This window comes from Lepus europaeus, chromosome 1 (assembly GCF_033115175.1).
Source record: "Lepus europaeus isolate LE1 chromosome 1, mLepTim1.pri, whole genome shotgun sequence".
In the NCBI taxonomy this organism is placed as follows: Eukaryota; Metazoa; Chordata; class Mammalia; order Lagomorpha; family Leporidae; genus Lepus; species Lepus europaeus.
Window position 1 is genome coordinate 139,464,833 of NC_084827.1, and position 24,427 is coordinate 139,489,259.

At 37.2% G+C, this 24,427-nt stretch overlaps 1 protein-coding gene across 1 annotated transcript in view; it reads right to left on the reverse strand.

Annotated features, from left to right (window-relative positions):
• DNAH7 (dynein axonemal heavy chain 7) overlaps positions 1-24,427 on the reverse strand; it is a 385,917-nt gene that overhangs the window by 184,393 nt on the left and 177,097 nt on the right. The window contains exons 30-36 of the mRNA XM_062189419.1: positions 23,699-23,947; positions 20,084-20,233; positions 17,608-17,790; positions 17,098-17,274; positions 12,307-12,438; positions 6,532-6,756; positions 2,349-2,546 (exon numbers count right to left, since the gene is read on the reverse strand). Coding sequence (XP_062045403.1) covers positions 2,349-2,546; positions 6,532-6,756; positions 12,307-12,438; positions 17,098-17,274; positions 17,608-17,790; positions 20,084-20,233; positions 23,699-23,947 — 1,314 coding nt within the window. The remainder of the gene's footprint in view (positions 1-2,348; positions 2,547-6,531; positions 6,757-12,306; positions 12,439-17,097; positions 17,275-17,607; positions 17,791-20,083; positions 20,234-23,698; positions 23,948-24,427) is intronic.

Here is a 24,427-nt window from a genome sequence, read left to right on the forward strand (position 1 = left end):
TCTGGGCACTCTGATTTGAGATGTGAACATTCCAAACAATGTCTTAACCATTGCACCAAACAGTTACCTCAAGTTATAGATTTTTTTTTTTTTTGACAGGCAGAGTGGATAGTGAGAGAGAGAGAGACAGAGAGAAAGGTCTTCCTTTTTGCCGTTGGTTCACCCTCCAGTGGCCGCTGCGGCCAGCTCATCTTGCTGATCCGAAGGCAGGAGCCAGGTGCTTCTCCTGGTCTCCCATGCGGGTGCAGGGCCCAAGCACTTGGGCCATCCTCCACTGCCTTCCCGGGCTATAGCAGAGAGCTGGCCTGGAAGAGGGGCAACCGGGATAGAATCTAGTGCCCCAACCAGGACTAGAACCCGATGTGCTGGTGCTGCAAGGCGGAGGATTAGCCTGTTAAGCCACGGCACCGGCCTCAAGTTATAGATTGTTAACCTAAAATATGAAATGACAAAAGAGCTTAAGCTAGTCCCTTTTTCATGACATGCTTCTATACTAAATATTACCATAATTAAGTAAATAAAGATTTGGAAAGTATATGTTGAAATGTTAGCTTATTTATCAAGGCAATGCCTACAATTTAAAAAGAAACTATAATATTCCAGTAAAGACACAGGGAAAACTAAGAAATGAGGGTAGGAACACACTCAGGGATTCTGGTGTCAGTGATAACTTATGCTTTCCACAAACCCAATAGCAGCAACATTTTAAAAATTATTTTCCATTGCAGAAAATGAACATATTCTAAAATGGATTTATTTAAAACATTTGTCCTCATATCTGTGATTGTCAGAATAGCAAAAGAGTAGAAATGAGGTTTAAAATAAAAATAGGAATATAATTTCATTATTATATGATTAAAATATCTTTTTAAAATGGCTGTATAATTAAATGTTAGTGCTCAATTATTTCAAAAGAAAAATATTTTAAATTCCATTTGTTTGAAGTAATAACTCTACTAAGCAGTTAATATAATGAGAGAATTGTATAACATGTCTGAGTACAGCAAATTCAGACAACTTTTCTGTATTGTTAACTCTATAAAAATGATCTCACTTTGTTTGGCAAATAACATAAATATTCTATTACATTGACTTTTTTTTCAGTTTATACTAACTGTCATAAAGCAGGTAATCAATACATTTTGGATGGATGGATGGATATATGGCCAGAAAGACAAATGAGCACACTAAATGGAACAAAAATAAAAATAAATTCTTAACACACACATAAATTTTGCCATGAAAAGTCTGGCAGTGAATATTGAGACCATTTAAAAGCAGAATGAAATCTACCACAAACATAGTTATAAAAACAAAATCCACGTGTAATCAATATAAAACTGAAAAATTTGATGCACGGTATTAAAAATAATTTAACAATAATAGAGATTTAAAAATCTCAATCGTCTCAGAAAGTGCTGAACCAGAATAAGGGATAAACTAGCAATTTTCCACTCTTTCTTGATAACTGGGGAAGGGAACAAAGTTAATGGATCATTTACACATACAATTTTTTTTTTTAAAAAGATTGACTTATTTATTCGAAAGTCAGAATTATGGGAGCCAGGGGAGAGGGTAAGTTTGATCTTCCATCTGCTGGTTCATTCCCTAAATGGCCACAATGGCTAGGGCTGGGCCAAGCTGAAACCTGGAGCCAGGAGCTTCATCTGGATCTTCAGTGTTAGTGCAGACACCCTCCACTGCCCTCCTAGGCAAATTAGCAGGGACGTCGATCAGAAGTGAGGCTAGCCAGAACTCAAGCCAGCACCCATATGAGATGCCAGCGCTGCAGACAGTAGCTTAACCCCCTGTGCCACAGCACTGCCCCATTTATACATAATATTGGACTTTCAAACTGAGTTCTAATGAATTAACTTAGAATCCACATGGAGGAGGGGCCATCTGATAATTCCTTCACTATCCTCTATAGCCTGTGTAAACCTACCATTTGGGACATGATCTACTATAGCAGTAGCATCATCTTAACCAACATATAGTGGGGTATGACTTCAGAAATCATTAAGGAAAATCTGTTTTATTACTACATAGTAATCATCCTTCAGATATAAATTAATGTAGAAAATCAAGTATCAAGTGTATTTAACATACTATTCAAAGGATATGAAATTGTCATCCTATACATACTATTTTTATTAAAATATCAGAAAAATGGGATAATAATTATGTGATATATATGAATTTTTCTAAAATAGGCAATTACTAAAAAATTTTTCTGTGGCTCAAATATCAATATTTGAACATTAAAAGTTATTTAAGCCTACTATTTGACAAATAGTATCTCAGGAATATTATGCTCATTCTAATATATAGATTTTTAGAATACTTACAATAATATAAACACTCTTTCCAGTTCCTGTTGGTCCTACAAATATTGAAGGTTTTTGATGGGTGGTCAGCAATTCCATTAATGCAGAGTATCGAATTGTGTCCAAAGTTGGTACAATGATTTCATTAAACAGCATATCCCTAGGAATTGGAGGAGCTCTTTCCAGTTTTTTTATCCATTGTTCCCATCTGCCAATTCCCTGTTTATAATGAAAAATTCAATAATGAATGTTACAAGGTAAAATATTTGCAAACTATAAGGCCATACCATAATTGAAAAGACCAAGACAAAGGTATGCAGATTCCTCAGAAATCTGCAAATAGATTTACTACCCAGCCATCCCACTTCTGAGAACTTACTCAAAGGAAATGAAATCAGCATATGAAAGTGTTATTTGCCCCCCACGCTTATAGCAACTCAATTCACAATAGGTAACATGAAATCAACCCAGATGTCTATCAACTGATGACTGCATAAAGAAAATGTGGTATAAACACATGAAGGAATACTACTCAGCCATAAAAAAACAATGAAATCCCGTCTTTTGTGACAAAATGGATACAACTAGACACCATTATGCTTAGTGAAATGAGCCAATCTCAAAAAGACAAATATGTTTTTATGATATGAAGTATAGTTAATATAGAATACAAAAAACCACAATGTATAAGAATGAAACTGACATCATGATTTGATTACTGTTTATATCCCTATATTCCTGTGGAACAGTGGTCTTTCTACTATTTACTTGTTGAACTTTATTGTTAGTGTTGAACTAAGCCTGTGATTACATAGTAAATTGAAAGTATGTTATTGCCAAAATTAAAGGAAAAAATTAAAGGAAGGGGGGGACTTAGAGAGGGTGGAAAGTACAGTTATATACTTAGAACTGTATCTATGAAATCTGTAGTCTCTATGTTAAAAATTTTAAAAAGAAAAGATCAAGATCAGCAAATCCCCATATTTGTACATTTGTATTATCTTTTAAAACATTTAAAAATTTGAAAATTAAATTTCAGGGCCAGTGCTATGGTGTAGTAGGTAAAGCTGCTGTCTGTGGTGCTAGCATCCTATATGGGTGCTGGTTCGAGTCCCAGCTGCTCCACTCCTGATCCAGCTCCCTGCTAAAATACCCGGGAAAGTGGTAGAAGATGGTCCAAGTCCTTGAGCCTCTGCACCCATGTGGGAGACCCAGAAGAAGCTCCTGGCTCCTGGCTTTGACCTGGCCTAGACCTGGCTGTTGCAGCCATTTGGGAAATGGACCAGTGGATGGAAGATCTCTCTCTTTCACTCTCTCTCTCTCTCTCTCTCTCTGTCCCTGCCCCGTTCTCTGTAATTATGCCTTCACAAATAAATAAGAAAATATTTTTTAAAAAAGAAAATTAAATTTTATGAGGAAATAAAAGAGAAACTATGTTTTTAGAGGAAGAAAAATACAATGACAATACTGTGACATTTGTGCTGCCATGAAGCCACAGTTTATGTTACTTCAAGAATTAATTATTGTAGTCAAACAATAGATTCTGTAACAGCTTTGAGAAAACTCTACTAATCAATGGGTTAAGAATAAAGAATTCTATTCAATAATGTTAACCAATAAAGAATTTTGTTCTCCCTATATCAGTTGCATATTGTTTGACTTTTATAATGTTATTTTGTAATACCAACTCATCATTTCAGGAAAAATTTCTTTTAAGAAAACTAAGTTTGTCCTAGAAACCATTGCGTACCATTAAGTAGTATTAACTACAGTCTCACTGCTCTGTAACAGTTCTAGAATGGGTAAGATTTTTTTTTATATAATTTTTATTATGAATTAGCATAACATTGTATCTTTTCATCCAAATAGTTTGTGAACTAAAATTTTAATTTGCTATGACAGTGTTTATACAAAATTTTCAAAAATGTCATGTTAACTCTCTCTCCTTAGAAAAATGCTACTACTGTCTCCACTCTTACAGAATAGAATTTAAACTCCTGGTCATTGGAAGCAAATCAGAATTAAGACATTTCTTTCCTTCATGAATTCCACAGCTAGGCTTCACTGATAGGCCTACCAGCTCCACACATTCCCAGGACCCATTGACTTTGACCCAAAGCCTTAATTTGGCCTAGATGTGACAGGACTGTCTTTTTTTTTTTTAAGATTTTATTTATTTATTTGACAGGTAGAGTTACAGACAGTGAGAGAGAGAGAGACAGAGAGAAAGGTCTTCCTTTTTCTGTTGGTTCACTCCACAAATGGCCGTCATGGCCAGTGCTGCGCCGATCTGAAGCCAGGAGCCAGGTGCCCCATGTGGGTGCAGGCCCCAAGCACTTGGGGCATCCCCTACTGCCTTCCAGAGCCACAGCAGAGAGCTGGGTTGGAAGAGGAGCAGCCGGGACTAGAACCCAGCAACCATATGGGATGCTGGCGCTGCAGGCAGAAGATTAACCAAGGGAGCCAGGCCCTGGCCTCTGTATATGTCAATTTTTATGCACTGAATTTTTATTTTAGTTTTTAAATATTTATTTATTTATTTGACAGGAAGAGTTACAGACAGTGAGAAAGAGAGAGAGAGAAAGGTCTTCTTTCCATTGGTTCACCCCCCAAATAGCCACACGGCTGGAGCTACGCTGATCCGAAGCCAGGAGCCAGGTGCTTCTTCCTGGTCTCCCATGCGGGTGCAGGGGCCCAAACACTTGGGCCATCTGCTACTGCCTTCCAGGGCCACAGCAGAGAGCTGGACTGGAAGAGGAGCAATTGGGACTAGAACTGGTGCCCACCTGGGATGCCAGCGCCGCAGGCAGAGGATTAACCTAGTGTGCCACGGCGCCAGCCCCAGGACTGTCTTCTAGAGATTATGAAATCACTGAAGATAGAACTGTATTTTTTTTTAATTTTTTTCACTTCTGTATTTTCAATACAGATATATGCAAATGGTAATATATTTTGTGAGGGCATTAACTTTGCATAATATGAAAGTTGTACTGCAAAGAAATATCGCTGGAACTCATAAAGAAAATCCAGAAATCATGTAACCCTGGGACAATCACCCAAGATCTCTGAGCCCTATTCCCTAAATCATAAAATTTGCAAAACAATTCTTTTGTCCCTGTATTACCAAGGTGTTGGAAAACAAAACAGAAATCACTGTGGAAAGTTTAATAAACTCTGAAGTACTCTGAAAATGTAGGTTTGTCATTAGTAATTTGAAATGAAATAAAATTAGCAAAGATAGAAGGATATTATCTGTGTTGGTTAAGGAGGAGATTCCCTGTTGGAGTGGGCCTGGCAATGCATCTCCAGTGCCAACAAAATTCAAAAATCAGTACAGTGATGCCTTACAGAGAAATCTATCTTAGGAGAAATCAGGTTCATGTACCATAAACTTGTGTCCAAGAATATTCACCAAGCAGTACTTATTAAATTGAAAAGCTGAAAACTACAAATATAGTCCAATGACCAAGGGCAGAAAACTGAATAGATCATGGTTCATCCATATTGTAGACTATAGGAAGGCATAAAAAACTTAAGTTTACTGAAGAAGCACTATTGAAATAGAAAGGAGTTCTCTTTATTAAGTAAAAAAGTAGAACACAATACTCTCCATTGTGGATGTAGTGTGATCCCAGTTGTATTTAAATCTGAATGTATTTAAATATATATTCTTGAACTTGTTTTTGGTATAGTATTTGTGAGAACTGTTACATAAAAATAAACAAGCAAACACCATCTGAGCATTATTGTCCAATCCTTTTGGGAAGTACTAAATTAAATTTAAAGCAGCTGTGTTCCTACAGGACCTATTAGCACCTGAAGGTGTACTAACATGCATCATGAATCTCTAAGAAATAACCTTGAACAGTATGTGCCTGGTGCTGGATTAGATATCATAAAGTGTAATTCTATTTAATGAGTACATTTGGCCCATCAGGTATTTTATTATCACATTTAATCACCAAGGAAAAACTATGTTCAGGGAAATTAACTAGTCCAAGGCTACACAAAAAGAAAGTGACTTTTACTGGGACTTAAAACCAGATGAGTCTTGGCTTTAAAGCTGATGTACCTCTCTTTAGCCCATGCTGTCTCTTAAAGTAAAAAAGTGATGGATAAAAGGCCAAAGAGCCACTACATGCTGTGTGTCTCAGAGGGAAATCTGCCTGGTTGGCAGTTGCAAATCTTGCTTCAGAACTCTTACCTCAGTGACAAACTGATAATCATAAATTGTTCCTTTCTCAGGAAACGCCACAGTTAGTATCTTTGAGGTGGTTTGTTCAGTACCACTCTGTAATTTAAACCTATTTCGAGTTAGATCTGAAATTGGACCTTCCATTAGTTCTCGAAGAATCTTATTAAATTTCAAACGATCATCATCTGTACAAGAAGCACCGACGGACCAGATCAATGAAAACAGAAAAATGCCCTATATTGGAGAGATAAGAAGATAAAGTATAATTAAAGAATAACTTTAATCTATCTTTGAAGCTTGAATTAGATCAGCCAGATTAATATCTGAAAGGAAATATATAAGCTGATAATATGATTTCATAATAATTAGTTTCTTAAAACCAAATTGAATGTCCTATAAAATCTTAAAGATGATAACACAATACAAAGTATAAATTCTAGCCATAATGAAACTTTAGAATGATTAACCTAGTAAATCATGTAATATTTGAAATACATAGCAGAAAACTTATATTAAAAAATTGATACAACTTTTTATTAAGGTATTAAGCACACCTTAGTAAGGCAAACAACCTACATTATATACTTTTGAGGTTTAAATCTTGATATGTCAGGTTTATTTTAAGTAGCATAATTTAAAATCTTTGATTTATAATAATATCTGAGCTTCATCCAAGCAAAAGATACTAACTTTCTTTTCACCTGATTAGGGCAGAGGGAACAGGGTAGAAGACAAGGCCAACAAATTAGTGAAGAAAATCATCTTGCTTGTTTTAAAATCAAATCCATTTTAAAATGTCAAAGTCAACAAAATCTCAATTATACTTGTAGAATTACATTCTCAGGGGAGAATTAGAGAAAAAGCAGTGGAAATTGTATGGAAGGAAGAGGGACACTGTGGATTTGTGTGGAAGGTGCAGACGCATAGCAATGAGAACAGACACAACACACAACACACAACCCCAGCATCCAAAAGCCAGAGAAAGTGTGAGCTGTGAGAGCAAGGTGAGATCAGAATGCAGCAGCTCATGCCACTGGTTTTATAGTCAGAGTAAGAACTTGGTGGACTACACTGTCTTTGAGTCTGGTCTGGAGCCTTAAAGGGGACATGGTACATGCTAATTTAGTGGGAAAAAGGTGGGGCACATTTCTCTCTCCCAATCCCCACCACAACTGTACCAGGCAGCCGGCCAAGAGAAGGTAGATGCCATTTTGGACTTAAGTAGCAGGTCTGGCAGCTCTTGTGCATGCACCCAGCAGCTGGTGGGGACAAGACACTATGTTGAAAACAGTCGTGGTGGCAGCAGCTCGGGTGCACAAAGGCAGAAATGGATGGGGAGAAGGAGCCATTCTGATATCAGTACCAGCTGCAGAGGCTCTTGTGACCACTGGCAATTGGCAGAGAGAAGGCGCCATTGTGAAATGAGTAGAGGCTGCAGCCAGCAGCTCTTGTGCATGCATGTGATCCAAGGATTTTACCGGAAGGAAAAATCCATGTACCTAACTGACTTTGATAGTGGCTAGGAGGACTGACAGGGGGCTGTTCACCCATGTAGGACTGTGAGGGGATCCCAATCTCTCAACATATGACAGGCTGGGGCTCAAACCACATAGAGGGGGCACCACATGCACTGCCCTGGAAATGTCTCTGGATCGCCATGGATGGGACAAACTAGCATGGTGGAGTGGATCCTCTGCAGCCCTCTGCACTCCATGACTGTGGGAGCATTGTGTGCTGAACTGTGGGAACTCTGTGACTACACAAAAGGGTGCAGAAAAGAAATAATTAAAATTGGAGAATAAACAAAATTGAAACAAAAAAAAATACAAAAGATCAGCGAAACAAAGAGCTGTTTTAAAAAACAAAAAACAAAATTGACACACCATTGGCCCAAGTAATTAAAAAAAAAAAGACCCAAATCAATAAAATTAGAGATGAAAAAGGAAATGTAACAACAGATATCGCAGAAATAAAAAGAATCATCAGGAATTACTACAAAGAGCTGTATGCCAACATATTGGGAAAGCTAGAAAAAATAGATTTCCAGACACATACAACCTACTTAAATTGAGCTGTGAAGACACAGAAAACCTAAACAGCTCAATAACCGAAAGAGGGATTGAATCAGTAACAAAGACCTTCCAAACAAAGAAAAGCCCAAGACTGGATAACTTCATTGCTAAATTCTACCAGACATTTAAAGAACCAATTCCAATAAGTTCAAAGAATTCAAAACAATTGAGAAGGAGGGAATCCTCCCAAACTCCTTCTGTGAAGTCAGAATCACCTTAATTCCTAAACCAGAAAAAGATACTACAGAGAAAGAGAACTAGAGACCAATTTCCCTGATAAACATAGATTCAAAAATCCTCAACAAAACACTAACCAATAGAATCCAACAACACATCAGAAAGATCATCCACCCAAACCAACTGGGATTTAACCCTGGTATACAGGGATGGTTCAACATTTACAAATAAATGAATATGATACAGCACATTAACAAATTGAAGAACAAAAACCATATGATTCTCTCAATAGATGCAGAGAAAGCATTTTATAAACTAAAACATCCTTTCATGATGAAAACCTTAAGTAATTTGGCTATAGAAAAAACATTCCTCAACACATAATGGCAATCTATGACAAACCCACAGCTAGCATCTTATTGAGTGGGGAAAAGTTGGAAGCATATAGGGGAACCAAAAGATTTGACTAAGAGACTATTTAAACAGTTTAGTAAAGTGGCAGATTATAAAGTTAACACACAAAAATAAATAGCTGTTGTACAAACAGACAATGACACGGCTAAGAAAGAACCTGGAAGATCAATCCCAATTACAATAACAAAAATAAAATAAAATTAAGTGTGTTGGAATAAATTTAACCAAGGAAGTCAAATATCTCTACAATGAAAATTACAAACCATTAGATATACAACTAGAAAAGACACACAAAAAGGAAAAATCTTCCATTTTCATGGATTGGAAGAATCAATATCATCAAAATGACCATACTACCAAAAGCAGTTTATAGATTCAATTCAATCCCAATCAAAATACAAATTGACTTTCTTCTCAGATCTAGAAACACCATACTGAAATTCATCTGGAAACACAATATGCCAAATATCTAAAGCAATCATATAACACAAACAAAGTCGAAGGCATCACAATACCAGACTTCAAGACATACTACAGAGCATTCATAATCAATACAGTTTGGTAATGGCAAAAGTATACGCATGTAGACCAATGGGAACAGAACAAGAACTCCAGACATAAATCTATGCATCTATAATCAACTTATCTTTGACAAAGTAGCTAAAATCAATTCCTGGAGAAAGGATAGCCTCTTCAGAAAATGGTGCTGAGAAAACTGGATCTCTATTTGCAGACGTATGAAACAAGACCCCTGCCTTATACCTTATACAAAAACCCACTCAAAATGGATCAGGGACCTAAATATACAACTTGATACTATCAAATTACTAAAGAACATAGGGAAAACTCTGCAAGACATTGCCATAGGCAAACACTTCTTGGAAAACCCCAGAAGCTTAGGCAAAATAAACAGATGGGATTAAATCAAGCTGAGAAGCTTCTGAACTGCAAAAGAAACACTTGGCAATGTGAAGAGGCAACTGACAGAATGGGAGAAAATATTTGCAAACTATGCAATTGATAAAGGATTAATATCCAAAATCTATAAAAAGTTCAAGAAACTCAGCAACAAAACAAGCAATTCAGTTAACAAATGGGCAAATGACTTGAACAGGCATTTTCCTTTTTTTTTTTAAGGGAAAGGGTTTATTGGGGAACACCCTACAGATCAGAGTGAAGGGGTGGCGAAGGAAAAAGAGAAGGAGACTGTAAGAGAGAGAGCCAGAGAGGAGGGAGAAAAGAGATGAGAGGAGGAGAGAAGCCAAGAGAGTCCAAGAGAGCAGGGAGCAGAGCCAAGATAAAAGAACCAAGAGAGAGCACATGTTCAGGAACAGGCCCTTTTAAAACTTTGTCTGAGGGCGGGCAGGGAAGCAGGAGCAGCGAATCCCATTAGGATGGGGCTGGAGCCTGGCTCAGGTAGCTTGGCCATGCGGCCACCTGGCTAAAACCATGCCAGTTTCCTAACATTCCCCTCTTTTGTTTTTTATAAAGCAGGGTTTGTATGGGGTTACATTAGTCCCAAAAGTCCAGGAGGGGTAGAGGGACGATGATCTGTCTTTAAAGCTACTTCCTGCTGACATGGGGTGACGAGGTACTCTTTGCTGGCATGGGGCAATGTCTCAGGCTGCTGTCTCCTGGTTGGGGAGCCAAGTATATTCGGTTGACCGTTGAACAGGCATTTTTCAAGAGAGGAAATTCAAATGGCCAAAAGACACATGAAAAAATACTCAGGATCACTAGCCATCAGAGAAATGCAAATCAAAACCACAATGAGGTTTCACCTCACCCCAGTTAGAATGGCTTTCATACAGAAATCAACAAATGCTGGCTAGGATGTGGGGAAAAAGTTTCCCTAATCCACTGTAGGTGGGAATGTAAATTGTTGAAGCAACTGTGGAAGACAGTAGGGAGATACCTCAGAAAGCTGAAAATAGATCTGCCAAATTTCTCAACCCTCCCACTCCTGAGAATTTACCCAAACAAAATGAAATCAACATATCAAAGAGTGATCTGTACCCCCACATTTATTGCAGCTCAATTCACAATAGCTAAGATATGGAATCAACCTAAATGTCTATCAACTGATGACTTCATAAAAAAATAATTATGGTTTATATACACTATAGAATACTACTCAGTGGCAAAATCAAAAAGAAATCCTTTCTTTTTTTTAACAAAATGTATGCAACTAGAAAGCATTATACTTACTGAAATAAGCCCGTCCCAAAAAAACAAATACCATATGTTCTCACTGATCTGTGTTAACTATCAGAATACCTAAAAGGTAATGTATAGAAGTAGAGCTGAGATTTTGAGATTTGATTATTGCTTATAACACTTTACTGTTAAGGAACAGTGTTTTTTTCACACTATTTGTTGAACTATTTACTTAGTGAGTAGGTTAATCTTATGAGAATAAAGTAAGCTGAAAGTAGATCTTTGTAAAAATTAAGAGTGGGAATAGGAGAGGGAGGAGGAAGAAGGGTGGGAGCATGGGTGGGAAAAAGGGTTGAGTGAGAAGTATCACTATGTTCCTAAATCTGTATGGATGAAATACATTAAATTTATACACCTTAAATAAAATTTTAAGAAAATCTAAGAACATTTTCTTGTGGTGTGGAGAAAAGTATCACAGTTTTATGTTTCATACCTTCCTAACCCTCTCTGACGGTACAAACTTACATTTTAATGCCATTTTTCTCTGAACTTTTTGAAGTACCATTGTGTGTAATTATATTTTAAATTTCTATCTCATAAAAAAGAAAATGCAGGGTAAAACAGCAATTCATTGTCATGGTGTGGACAGGAGGTAAATCATCACAAAGTCATTCACAGGCATTTTGAGAATGGATCACATCTGATGCTTATGAAATCACACAAGCTTTCAGTAGCATATTTGAGGTAATCACTGGGCTCCATCCAAACCTCATGATGCAGCAGAAGTGTCAGTTGAAATATTTTCCCGCCAGCACTGGGTATTTTGTGCCTGGCTTTTTCCTCACTCCCCAGCTTACTCCCAGTCTCTAGTTCCAGATCCCCAGTATCCACTTTCAGAGGTAAAATGAGTTCCATAAGAGATGTCTGCCTTTCTACCACAAGACAGAAAAGGCTATGACCTTACCTCAAGCAAAGAGTAAGCTTCTCGATCATTTCTCTCTCTTACTTTGCCTTCATCAGCAAAATCATCCATAAAACAGTCTATTAGATTCATTAAGGATCGGACCAAGTTTGTATCTGAAGTAGGACATAATTCCTGAAAAGTTAGAAAGCATTTACAAAACAAATTAAATTATGCAATGGTTAAAATAGCATCAATTCATCTTTGTTGAACACAGTTAATATTAACAGTCACAATATCTATGAAAAGGTACCACTGGAATTTTAATCTTATGGAAGAGGTGGTTTACTGAAACACACACGAACTCCATTCTTAGAGTATGGCAGTACAGGGCCTTCACATTTAAGTAGTGTGCACACTTCAAATTCTCATATCCAATCTCATATTTCCAAAAATGTACTGTCAATTAATTTAATCAAAAACATAGATTTATGTTATGCTGATTTTATAAATCAAGCCACTAAAAAAGTCTTAAGAGAATGTAGTTAATTTGCACAACTATAATCTTCATAAATAAAATCCATTTTAGGACATGTTTTTAAGCCATGGGATTACTCATAATTCTGTGGGATGCAGTTCCAAGCAGCTCATAAAAATGTTGGAGTGCTGTAGTTCACAGTAGCCAGAATCTGGAATCAAGCCAGGTGTCTATAAATCAGATGAATGGATAAAGAAAATGGAGTGCAAATATATGCATCTACACACACACACAAACATTCATACAGTGGAATATTATTCAGCTATAAAAAATGAAATATTATCATTGCCATCAAAATGGTTGAAACTGGGGGACACAATGTTGAGTGTAATAAGCTGGACATAGAAAAACAAACATTACAAGTTCTCCCTTATACACGGGAGCTAAAATTTAAAGGAAAATCAAAATCAAAAACAAAAAGAAAAAAGAAGGAAATACCTGTGTGTATCAGTACTGCTACATACATACTTGTATCAAGCTTTGTTTTATATTTTCATTAAACAAATTGTTAAGAATACCATACCAGAGGGCCAGTGCTGTGGCGCAGCGCATAAAGCCTCTGCCTGCAGTGCTGGCATCCCATATGGACGCCAGTTCCAGTCCCAGCTGCTCCACTTCTGATCCAGCTCTCTTCTATGGCCTGGGAAAGCATAAGAAGATGGACGAAGTCCTTGGGCCCCTGCATGCATGTGGGAGACCCAGAAGAAGCTCCTGCCTCCTGGCTTCGGATTGGCACAGTTCTGGCCATTGTGGCCAATTGGGGAGTGAACCAGTGGAGGGAAGACCTCTCTCTCTCTCTCTCTCTCTCTCTCTCTCTCTCTCTCTCTGCCTCTCCTCTCTTTGTGTAACACTGACTTCCAAATAAATAAATCTTTTTTTGAAAAAAAGTGTCATACTACAATGATTTATTTATTTGAAAGGCAGAGCTACAGAGAGGCAGAGGCAGAGAGTTTTCTACCTGCTAGTTCACTCCCCAAATGTTTGCAATGGCCAGAGCTGAGCCAATCTGAAGCCAGGAGCCAGGAGCTTCTTCCGGGTCTCCCACACAGGTGCAGGGGCCCAAGCACTTGGGAGCCATCTTCTATTGCTTTCCCAGGCCATAGCAGACAGCTGGATTGGAAGTGGAGCAGCTGGACTCGCACCAGCGCCCATATGGGATGCCAGTGCCACAGGCGGAGGCTTAGCCCATCATGCTACAGCGCTGGCCCCACTACAATGGTTTTAATGATCTGTGATTATTTTTAAAATTTATTGTATATAAGAGTTTAATTGACATCTTTTTATTTGATTACTGTTTATAGCTATATTTCTGTGAAACTTTTTTCTCGTTGAAATCTATTTAGTGAAACATTAGGTCTTTGACTACAATTGAAATTAAAAACGTTATCTCAAAAAATGTTTAAAATGACACAATGAATATCAATCCTGACAGTTACTGTTCTGAATCTCACGTGAAGGGAGAGAGCAACATGCAAAATACCAGCTGTCTTTTCAGACCTCCCCAACCCTTTCTGAAGGACCACAACTATGATTTCTGTAGTGACCAGCATGGCCTTTCATTTATGCAGGATGGAAAGTGCTGTAGTAGATTCAGAAACTTGTAAGATAGGCTTATTTTTTTAATTTGAAAGTCAAACTTGAATAGCAATTGCTGTTGGCATTTTTTAATGAAATGTTAGAGTGCCATATCACAGATATATTATTTTTTTGGCATCTCAACATGACAATGCGTAAAATAAATGAGGAAACATTTACAGCTCCTAGCACCTTGCAGTACATAACATGTTCCCAACACTTAAGATTCACGCTGCTAGGCTGGTGCTGTGGCATGGTAAGCTAAGCCTCAGCTTGTATAGTTGGCAACCACCACAGGTGCCAGTTTGTGTCCCTTATGCTCTTCTTCCAATCCAACTCTGTGCTTATGACCTGGGAAAGCAGCAGCAGATGGCCCAAGTGCTTGGGCCCCTGCACCCGTATATGCACCCTGTAAGAAGCTCCTGGCAACTGGCTTCAGAATGTCCCAGCTCTGACTGTTGAGGCCATTTGGGGAGTGAACCAGCAGATGGAAGACCTCTCTATCTGTAACTCTACCTCTCAAATAAATAAAATCTTAAAAAAGTGATTCACACTGCTCCATGGTTAACATGTAAAGATTAACTCTGAAGATGAGCAGCTACCCCAGCAGAAGATAACTGAAATGACAGTTGAGTATCTAAGGATGGGACTGTTACTGATGCAACACTAAAATAAAAATGGCTATCACTACAAATAATACAGATATTTACTGTTACATAGTAGCAAGCATTCATAATTTCCTCGAGAGGACAGAAATGTATATTTTAGAAATCTTGAGCCGGCGCCGTGGCTCACTAGGCTAATCCTCCGCCTTGCGGCGCCGGCACACCGGGTTCTAGTCCCGGTTGGGGCACCGATCCTGTCCCGGTTGCCCCTCTTCCAGGCCAGCTCTCTGCTGTGGCCAGGGAGTGCAGTGGAGGATGGCCCAAGTGCTTGGGCCCTGCACCCCATGGGAGACCAGGAGAAGCACCTGGCTCCTGCCATCGGATCAGCGTGGTGCGCCAGCCACAGCACGCCTACCGCGGCGGCCATTGGAGGGTGAACCAACGGCAAAAGGAAGACCTTTCTCTCTGTCTCTCTCTCACTGTCCACTCTGCCTGTCAAAAATAAAAAATTAAAAAAATAAAATAAAATAAAAAAAGAAACCTTGAACAACAAGTTTTATGATTTGCTATAAAAAAGATAAGTTCCAGTTATATGGAAAATTCAATTATTTGTTATACCTAAATTCTTTGAGAATTGAGGTTAAAATCTCATAGTGTATTTTCTTTTGACTCTTAGTTCATATAAACTGGTTTTTTAAAAAGATTTATTTATTTATTTGAAATGCAGAGTTACATTTAGAGAGGCAGAGTTGAAAGAGAAAGAGAGAGAGAGAGGTCTTCCATCCGCTGGTTCACTCCCCAGATGGCCGCAACAGCTGGAACTGTGCCGATCTGAAGCCAGGAGCTGGGAGCTTCTTCCAGGTCTCCCACATGGGTGCAGGGGCCCAAGAACATAGGCCATCCTCTAGTGCTTTCCCAGGGCACATCAGAGAACTGGATCAGAAGTGGAGCATCTGGGATTGGAACTGGCGCCCATATGGGATGCCAGCACTGCAGGCAGTGGATTTACCCACTATGCCACAGTGCTGGCCCCAAAGAGTTTTTTAAAACCTGATTCTTTCATATCTACAACATATTTTGGCTATCAGCCAAGTTTCTTGAAAGAGCAGTCTATATCCACTGTCCTGTTAGTGTCTCTAACATTTCGCAACTAACTTCTTAGGAGTGACATCTCTCCCCTCTCAAGTGCTGTGGCCAAGGTTCCTCATGATCTTCTCAATTGCCACATCTTGAGGACATGTATCAGTGCTTTCTTGTCTTGACCCAGCTCCTACTAGTACTTGTTAATACTGACTACTTCCTTAAAATGTTCTTCTCCCTTCCTTCTTGTCTAGCCACAAGCGCACCTGAGATTCTATCCTTGGCTCTCTTCCTTATTTCTGTGAGGTTTCCTTTTAGGTCACCTACATTTACATGACTTTAAATTGCATTTTCCAAAACTGTACCTTGAGTCAAACTTCTGCCCCGAGTTCTTCTGCTTTATATATATAACTTTTCCAAGCCAAAATGCATCTAGAAGACCTTTGGCCAACATCTGACAAAACTGAAATTAAGCATACTCTTCCTATCATTTTCAGCTGGGGCAGGCTGAAGAGCCTCACCGGTGCTCTCTAACTATCAGAGGCAGGAGATTTCTGCAGTCACTTTTATCCCTTTTAGTTTTTCCCCCAATATGCCCCAGGTGTAGTGAAAGAAAGAAAAACAGATGTGCCTATTTTAGGACTTCTTTATAATCCATCCACCATGAATTGGCTTATTTTAGGAACTTTGGAAAAGAAAGCAAACTGAGAAGATGGAAATTATTTAAAATACAATATCCCATCAGAAATAAGAGATAATATTTTTGGGCAGGTTTACCAAGGCATAGTTTATGTAGGCCTTTGAGATTTTACTGAAAGAAAATAATGATTAGCACCAATAACATTTTCACAAACACTAATGTGCTACATTTAAAATTTTTTTAGAGAATAATTATATGAATTAAAGTCCTTTCATTTTAATCAGAAGGTAGTTTTAAGTCAAAGCAGTCAAAAATACCTTAATATCTTAGTTGATAATAAAATATACATTAAAATTGCTATATTTGGTTAATTTGAGTTTCCCATTTTTTAAGTTAAAAATCCTCATTCCTCTTACCTTTGTATGCTTTCTAATAAATTCAACAGAAATGGGGACCATTCTGTCAAATAAGCCTATTATAAATTCCTTCTGAATGTCACTGACTGAAGAAGGTAAAAGATTTATCCAAGACAACATCAGTGGTCTCCAGCCGAGCATGTGAGGCTCCATGTAAATCATACCACATCTGGAGACCTGGAAACACAGCAGTTTCATACCATCAAGGTGATGCTTACAAGGATAATGTAACTGGGCACATCTGTTTTTAATAACCTTCAGAAAAGCCTTGGAGAGAAAAGGCTCAATTTTCTATAATTTCACGATCACTATTTTTGTGTATGACTTTACCAAATGGTCCCGGATAAAGAAAAAAATATCCCAACCATTTAATTGAGCAAATATGTCAACAGATACATCTGTTATTTGAGAATTACAGATTGCTCTTAAAGTGAGTCAAAGCTACTAAGTGAGTAAGTACATTTAAAACATTTTGCAGTTTTTAGGTAGATGTCAAATTTGAGAACTTACAGTGGCAGGAGAAGCAACTTCTAAATCCATCGGCTCAAAGATAAGATTCATTTGTGGAGACATTTGAATAATCTCCCCACTCATCAGACATAGCTTTTTGTTGTCATCAAGCACAGTGTTCATATTCTCAATCCACACTGCATCAACTGGCCCATCAAAAATTAACCATTTCCTATCTGGAGTCTATTTTATGCATATAGTGAATAAAAGGCAAAAAGTAATAATGATAATGTAAGAAAGCAGTTCATTAATACTATTTCAAAATTTGAAACTATAATCCCTATAATTGATTTCACCATAAAAATGTAAATGCACTCTTTGAATAAAGTGTGTGTGTGTGTGCATGTATTTTTTTCTTTTTTTCAAACTTTTATTTAATGAATATAAATTTCCAAAGTACAGCTTATGGATTACAATGGCTTCCCCCCACCATAACTTGCCTCCCACCCACAACCCTCCCCTTTCCCGCTCCCTCTCCCCTTACATTCACATCAAGATTCATTTTCAATTATCTTTATATACAGAAGATCAATTTAACATATATCAAGTAAAGCTTTCAACAATTTGTGTGCATATATTTTTAATTTGAAAAAGTCTATTTATGCCATGGACAAGGCAGAAATACAATATCATCCTTTTTTAAAAAGATTAACTAATTAATTTGAAAGTCATAGTTAAAGCCGACTCATTAATTTATGGGACAGTTGGTCTGTCTCTAGCTCAAGTCAACCTATACCCACACTTCCAGGAAGGAAGAAAAGAAGGCCACGCCTTGGTAATTACCTCAAGACCAATTTGCCCCTGGGCTGTGGACTTCCTCATGCCTGTTCACCATCTCTTTAGGCAACACTGCTAAGTAAATAATACTGAACTTCACTGTCTGAAGGACCTTGCCTTTTCATTTTGCTTTACTAATTCTAAGCTATGTGACTTTGGATAAACTAATCTCCCTTTGATTAAGTATTTATGGGACATAATTTTCTGGAAAATCTAATTCATGCTATATAATTGATTATAGAGATATCTCATAATTATTTCTGTGCAAGAGACTTCATATGTTATCCTGAGCTAGAAGGTGTCCATCGTGGCAAGAGAGAACAAAAGACACAACATCAACAGTACTAGAGCTTTATCTGCTTAATTTTTGCCTTATGATTATTTTTATCCTCAAAATTATCAGAAAACCTTGATACTGGGCAAGATGTTCGACCCATAAAATTCAATCCTTACATTACTCATTGTCCAAGGTCTTTCTTCTCATAAGTGCAGAGCTGAAATTTCTATTACACCATTGACTCATAAGTTAAGGTCTACTGGGTCTTAACTGGGTAAAAAGCACCAAATTTAGAATTACAGTAATCAGAATAAAGTAAACACCTATAGGGGCTGGCACTGTGGCATAGCGGGTAAAGCCATCTTCAGTGCTGGCATCCTATATGGGTGCTGGTTCAAGTCCTGGCTGCTCAATTTCTGATCCAGCTCTCTGCTATGGCCTGGGAAAGCAGTAGAAGAAGGCTCAAGTCTTTGGGCCCATGCACCCCATGGGAGACCCAGAAGAAGCTTCTGGCTCCTGGCTTTGGATCACCACAGCATTGGCTATTGCGGCCATCTGGGGAGTGAACCAGTGGATGGAAGACCTTTCTTTTCTCTCTCTGCCTCTGCCTCTCTGTAACTCTGCCTTTCAAATAAATAAATAAATCTTTAAAAAAAAAAGACATCTATATAAAGAATGACTTAATAGTTATAAGCTAAATGCCTCTAGCATGCACCCTCTTCCTATACTACCAGTCTTAGGAAACTGTCTCCCATGTAGTAACACTACAGAGAACTTATTGAAATAGGGCAACTGAATTAACACCTAATGGTCTGAGAACCTTTCTACTGTGAGAGGAGACAACAACCACCTTGCAAAATAAACCAGCAGTAGTTAAGTGCTCCCCTCTTCTCCCATTCATAATAGCTAGCAGCTCACACATTCTTTACTTTGTGGTTTTCCACAGGGCAGCTGTTCTTTCCCTAGCACAATGGAAGGCAAGGACTGGAATTTCCAAGATAGCATTTAATAAAGGTGTGCAATTTCTTCTCTAAGCATTGTTATATAACACTCAGTGTGGATGACAACAGTAGTGGCTCAAAGTGTGGGAAAAGGAAGAACACTTCTGAAGAGGCAAAAGGGCCAAGTTATTGGATAATCTCCCTCCTGGACCATCTAGCTTTCGAGAAGGCAATCAGAAATATTCTGCCCTGTCCTTTGGCTTTGTGCTTTCTCTTCGTAGAGCCGCAGGCCAAAGGTGCTTTCTGCCTTGGTCCCTGGCATTTCTGTAAGTGCTAAGATTGTCCTTCACAGAAATGCTACCACACCATCCAGTTATGTCTTCTAAGTAATATTCATACACTATAAGTGTTTTTTTAAAATGACTGAAAAAGTCAGAAATTGACCACAACACAATATGCATACAAAAGTATTAGTTCTTACCGCTGAAGAGGCAAATGCTCTAAAACTGACGGCAAGGATCCCATCAGACCACTCATGAGACACTAAATCAAACTGTCCATACAGCTGACCCATGGTGACAGACTTAGGATTTAAAACAGTTATTTGAACCTTGTTTTCCTCCATTAGGCCCTTAATGAAAAAAATGATAATTTATTTTGAAGAATATTATCTTTGTTCATAGAAAACATGATGTGTACACTGAAAATCCCAAGGATTCTACAAACTACCAGAAGTAAAAAGTGAATTTTATAAGGAGCCAGCATACAATGTCACTATATAAAAATAAATGGTATTTCATGTATAATACCAAGGAACAAAAATAGAATTTTTAAATATTTATATTTCAAGGCTAGCAAAATACTTAGGGAGAAATTAACAAATATCATACAATATCTATGAATCTAAAACTAAAAAATAGAATTTGACTTTCTTTAGGGGTATACAACAAATATTATAGACTTTATAGGTTTCCTACTATCTGTTACATACTGATGTTCTTTGTTTCTCTTTTTTAAGTATATCCAACTTCCTTCCTTCCTTTCTTTTTTTAACAAATCCTTTATTTTTTTAGAAAGCTTTTATTTAATAAATGTAAATTTCATAAGTACAACTTTTGGATTATAGTTGTTATTCCCCCATACCCGCCCTCCCACCCTTAAAGCATCTCACCTCCTACTCTCTCTCCCATCTCATTCTTCATTAAGATTCGATTCATTTTTAATTATTTTTATATACAGAAGATCAACTCTATACGAAGTAAAGATTTCAACAGTTTGCACCCACACAGACACACAAAGTATAAAGTACTGTTTGAAGACAAGTTTTACTGTTAATTCTCATAATACAACTCATTAAGGACAGAGGTCCTACATGGGGAGCAAGTGCACAGTGACTCCTGTTGTTAACAAATCTTTTAAAATGTTATCACCATTCTAAGTTCATTGGCATTATTAAAATAGACTTTGGACAGAATTTGGCCTGTGGGTTGTAATCTATATCTGAGAGAAAATAAAAAAATGTAAATATAGAGAAATATGTATTTTTCATGGAATGAAAAAGCTAATACTGATAGGGACCAGCATTGTGGAGTAGTGAGTTAAGCTAACACTTGCAATACCAGCATCCCATATTTTCCCGTATGAGAGTGCCAGTTTGAGTACCAGCAGTTCTGTTTCTGATCCAGCTTCCTGCTAATGCACCTGGGAAGGAAGTTGAAGATGGCCCAAGTGCTTGAGCCCCTGCCACCCATGTGGGAGACCCAGATGAAATTCCTGGCTCCTGGCTTCAGCTTGGAGTATTTGGGGGATGAACTAGCAGGAGAAATATCTCCTTTCTCTTTGTTGCTCTACCTTTCAAATAAATATTGGTAACTGTTAATTTTGGTAAAGCCCTAAATGTTAGTCTATGACATAAGAATAGAGGTTAATGCTTTTAGGGGATAAGGTTGGTTTTTAAACAATTATTATACTTTATATTTTTAGAGTAATTTCAGTTTACAGAAAACTTGAGGAGAAAATACAGAAATTTTCAAATATTCCCCTGGATCGCCCAACAGTTTCTCCTATTAACATCCAGTATTGGTGTGATATGGTGTTGTGATTAGTGAACTGAAATGATACATTATAATTCTCTAAAATCTACCTTTTAGAGTTGACTCCGTATTATACAGCTCTATGAATTTTGCCAAGTGTATATGTCATGTACCCACCAGTATAGCATCAAACAGAATAGTGCACTGCCCTAAAAATCGTCTGTGCTCTACTTATTCATACATTGAATTTTATATATAATAATGTACGTTCAGCTCTTCCCAACACTGCCTTTTCATCTGCCATTTCCAGAGCTTAGATACAAACTGCCAAACTAATGAAAATATGTGGAAATACCCTTCAACAATGAAACAAGTTCAAGGTCTTTGCTTTCTTTCTCTCTGTGCCCAGGAAGAGGATAATAACAGATCACCATAAATTCATGAGAAAAAATGAGAAAACTTTATCATCTCCTTATACAAGATAAAATTGTTGCCACAAAAGAAAAGTTTTTATCCCCAATTCAGCAAGGCTAGTGTGAGGCTCTAGGTTATATGTGGTGGCTAAAGAAGTCTGCCACCTTCACACAATCACAGTGTCACTCTTAGAATTTCCTAGTCATGAACAATTTGGATTTTACAAGTGAAACATAAAACATTTTCATATCTTCATATTTTATTCAGAGCAGCACCATGTTTAGTTTTTTAGAGACTATTTTTATACCAAAGATAATTGCTCTATCTTACAATAAAGCAAAAAAAAAGGAAAAACACTTATAACAAAACAAGAAAAAGGCAGCAAACTGGAAGGGTGAAAAAGTGAAGACATAAAGGGACTGGAAAAGGAAGTAAAGCAAGGAAGTAACATGGAAGGATAAGAGCAAAAGAAACAGATGACAGAAAAAGTAGCTTATCAATCTGTATGACAATAAATATAAAAAAACTCAAGTTCCCCTATGAAAGAATTAAGGCTATGGAGCCTGGAGAAAATAGATATCAATCAAACTACTTTATTTGGGGGGATATTTTAAAACATTACTTAAGCGATGCAAGTTTCATGTATTTCATATATACAGATTTAAGAACATAGTGATACTTCCTAGCCCCATCCTCCCTCCCACCCAAGCTCCAACCCTTCTTGCTCCTCCCTCTCACATTCCCAGTCTTAATTTTACAAAAATCTCTTTCCAGTTTATTTAATGAGTGTATAGTTAACCCTATAGTAAGTAAAAGAGTTCAACAAACAGCATGAAGAAAAAAAAAAAAACACTGTTTCCCAACAGAAGAGACAAAACTATTTACTTTCTATAAAGGTAAATCACACTGTCATCCAAAGATACAATTAAAGATACTGGCAAATATATCTGCCAAGTAGAGGTAGCAATATTGAAATTAGACCATGGGAACACAAAGCACACAGAATAAATAATTTCATATTGATTGAGGAGGATACACCACAATGGAGATATACAATGATCATAAATCTCATATAGGATATCCACATTGAAAGACATGAAGAAAAAACTTCAAAATCCAAAGAGAGGTAAACAGACATGCAGAGTTGGAGAATTTAAAACAGTCCTATTCCTTCAGCATGTCAAAGCAGATCAAAATGTAATGTGCATAAGAATTCTGAGTAATATAATAGTCATTGTAGTCACATACATGTGTGTATCCATGCAGACACACACATTCCAATTCAATATCGCTGGCAGACAATATGAGAAGCTTGCATTACAAATCTAACCACACAGAAAATTTTAAAAAATTCTCCTAGAAGTATTAAAGGAAAAACCTGGAGATTTTTGTTTCAGACTTTTTTCTAAATTAACATGTATTACATTAATAGTTAGAAAGTGAAAAAAGGTTAATTTAGTAAAAGCAAAGTTGTGGCTAAACTTTATACACTAACTTCCTGTTTCATTTTACTTCGCAAATTTTATTTTCTCTTTGACTATTTTTCTCATGATCTTTGTTGTCCCTTTCAAAATATATTTTATTATGACTATTATATTCTCTTTTGCACAAAATTGATTACAAATAAATAAACCTATTAAGATACCTACCTTTTCACATATATCATTTAATGCTCCAGCTAAGACACGATATGCACTTGTTTTTCCTCCAAATGGTTCTCCAACAATCATAAAACCATGACGTACAATCATCATTTCATATATTTGAAGAATCTTCTCAGTAAAGAATTGAGTCATTTGCAAATTCATGGAGACACAATTGTCTTTGATAGCTGCCAGCAAATCATTATAATCTGGTTTTGGTAATTTTACTCCAGGAAACAAATCTGATGTAATTCCCTGATGATAGATGAAGTGGAGATTCACATTTTATATATTTACACTAAATACATATATTTAATACTGATGGAGTCATTAATTCAACAGCATTCTAACAGCTTTATAAATTATCATTTACATACACAAACCTGCATATATTTAAAATGTATGATTTGATCAACAACACTATCACCACAAGCAAGGTAACATCTAGCAGCCCCAAAGTTTCCTTTTGACCTTTGCTAATCCTCCTTTCCTCCTCTGCCTGCTGCTGTCTACCTTTTTCCTCAGAGGACCACTGGTCTGCTTTTTGTTACTATTTTTATTTACATTGTGCACAATTCAGTATCAATGAAATTGTCCAGAATGGGTACTACTTTTTCTTTGGTGTGTATCAGTAGTTCATTGCTTTTTATTGCTTTTATTCCACTGCATTGAAGTTCATCAGTTCTAAATCCATTCACCTGTTGATAGACATATTATTTGTTTCTAGTTTTTAGC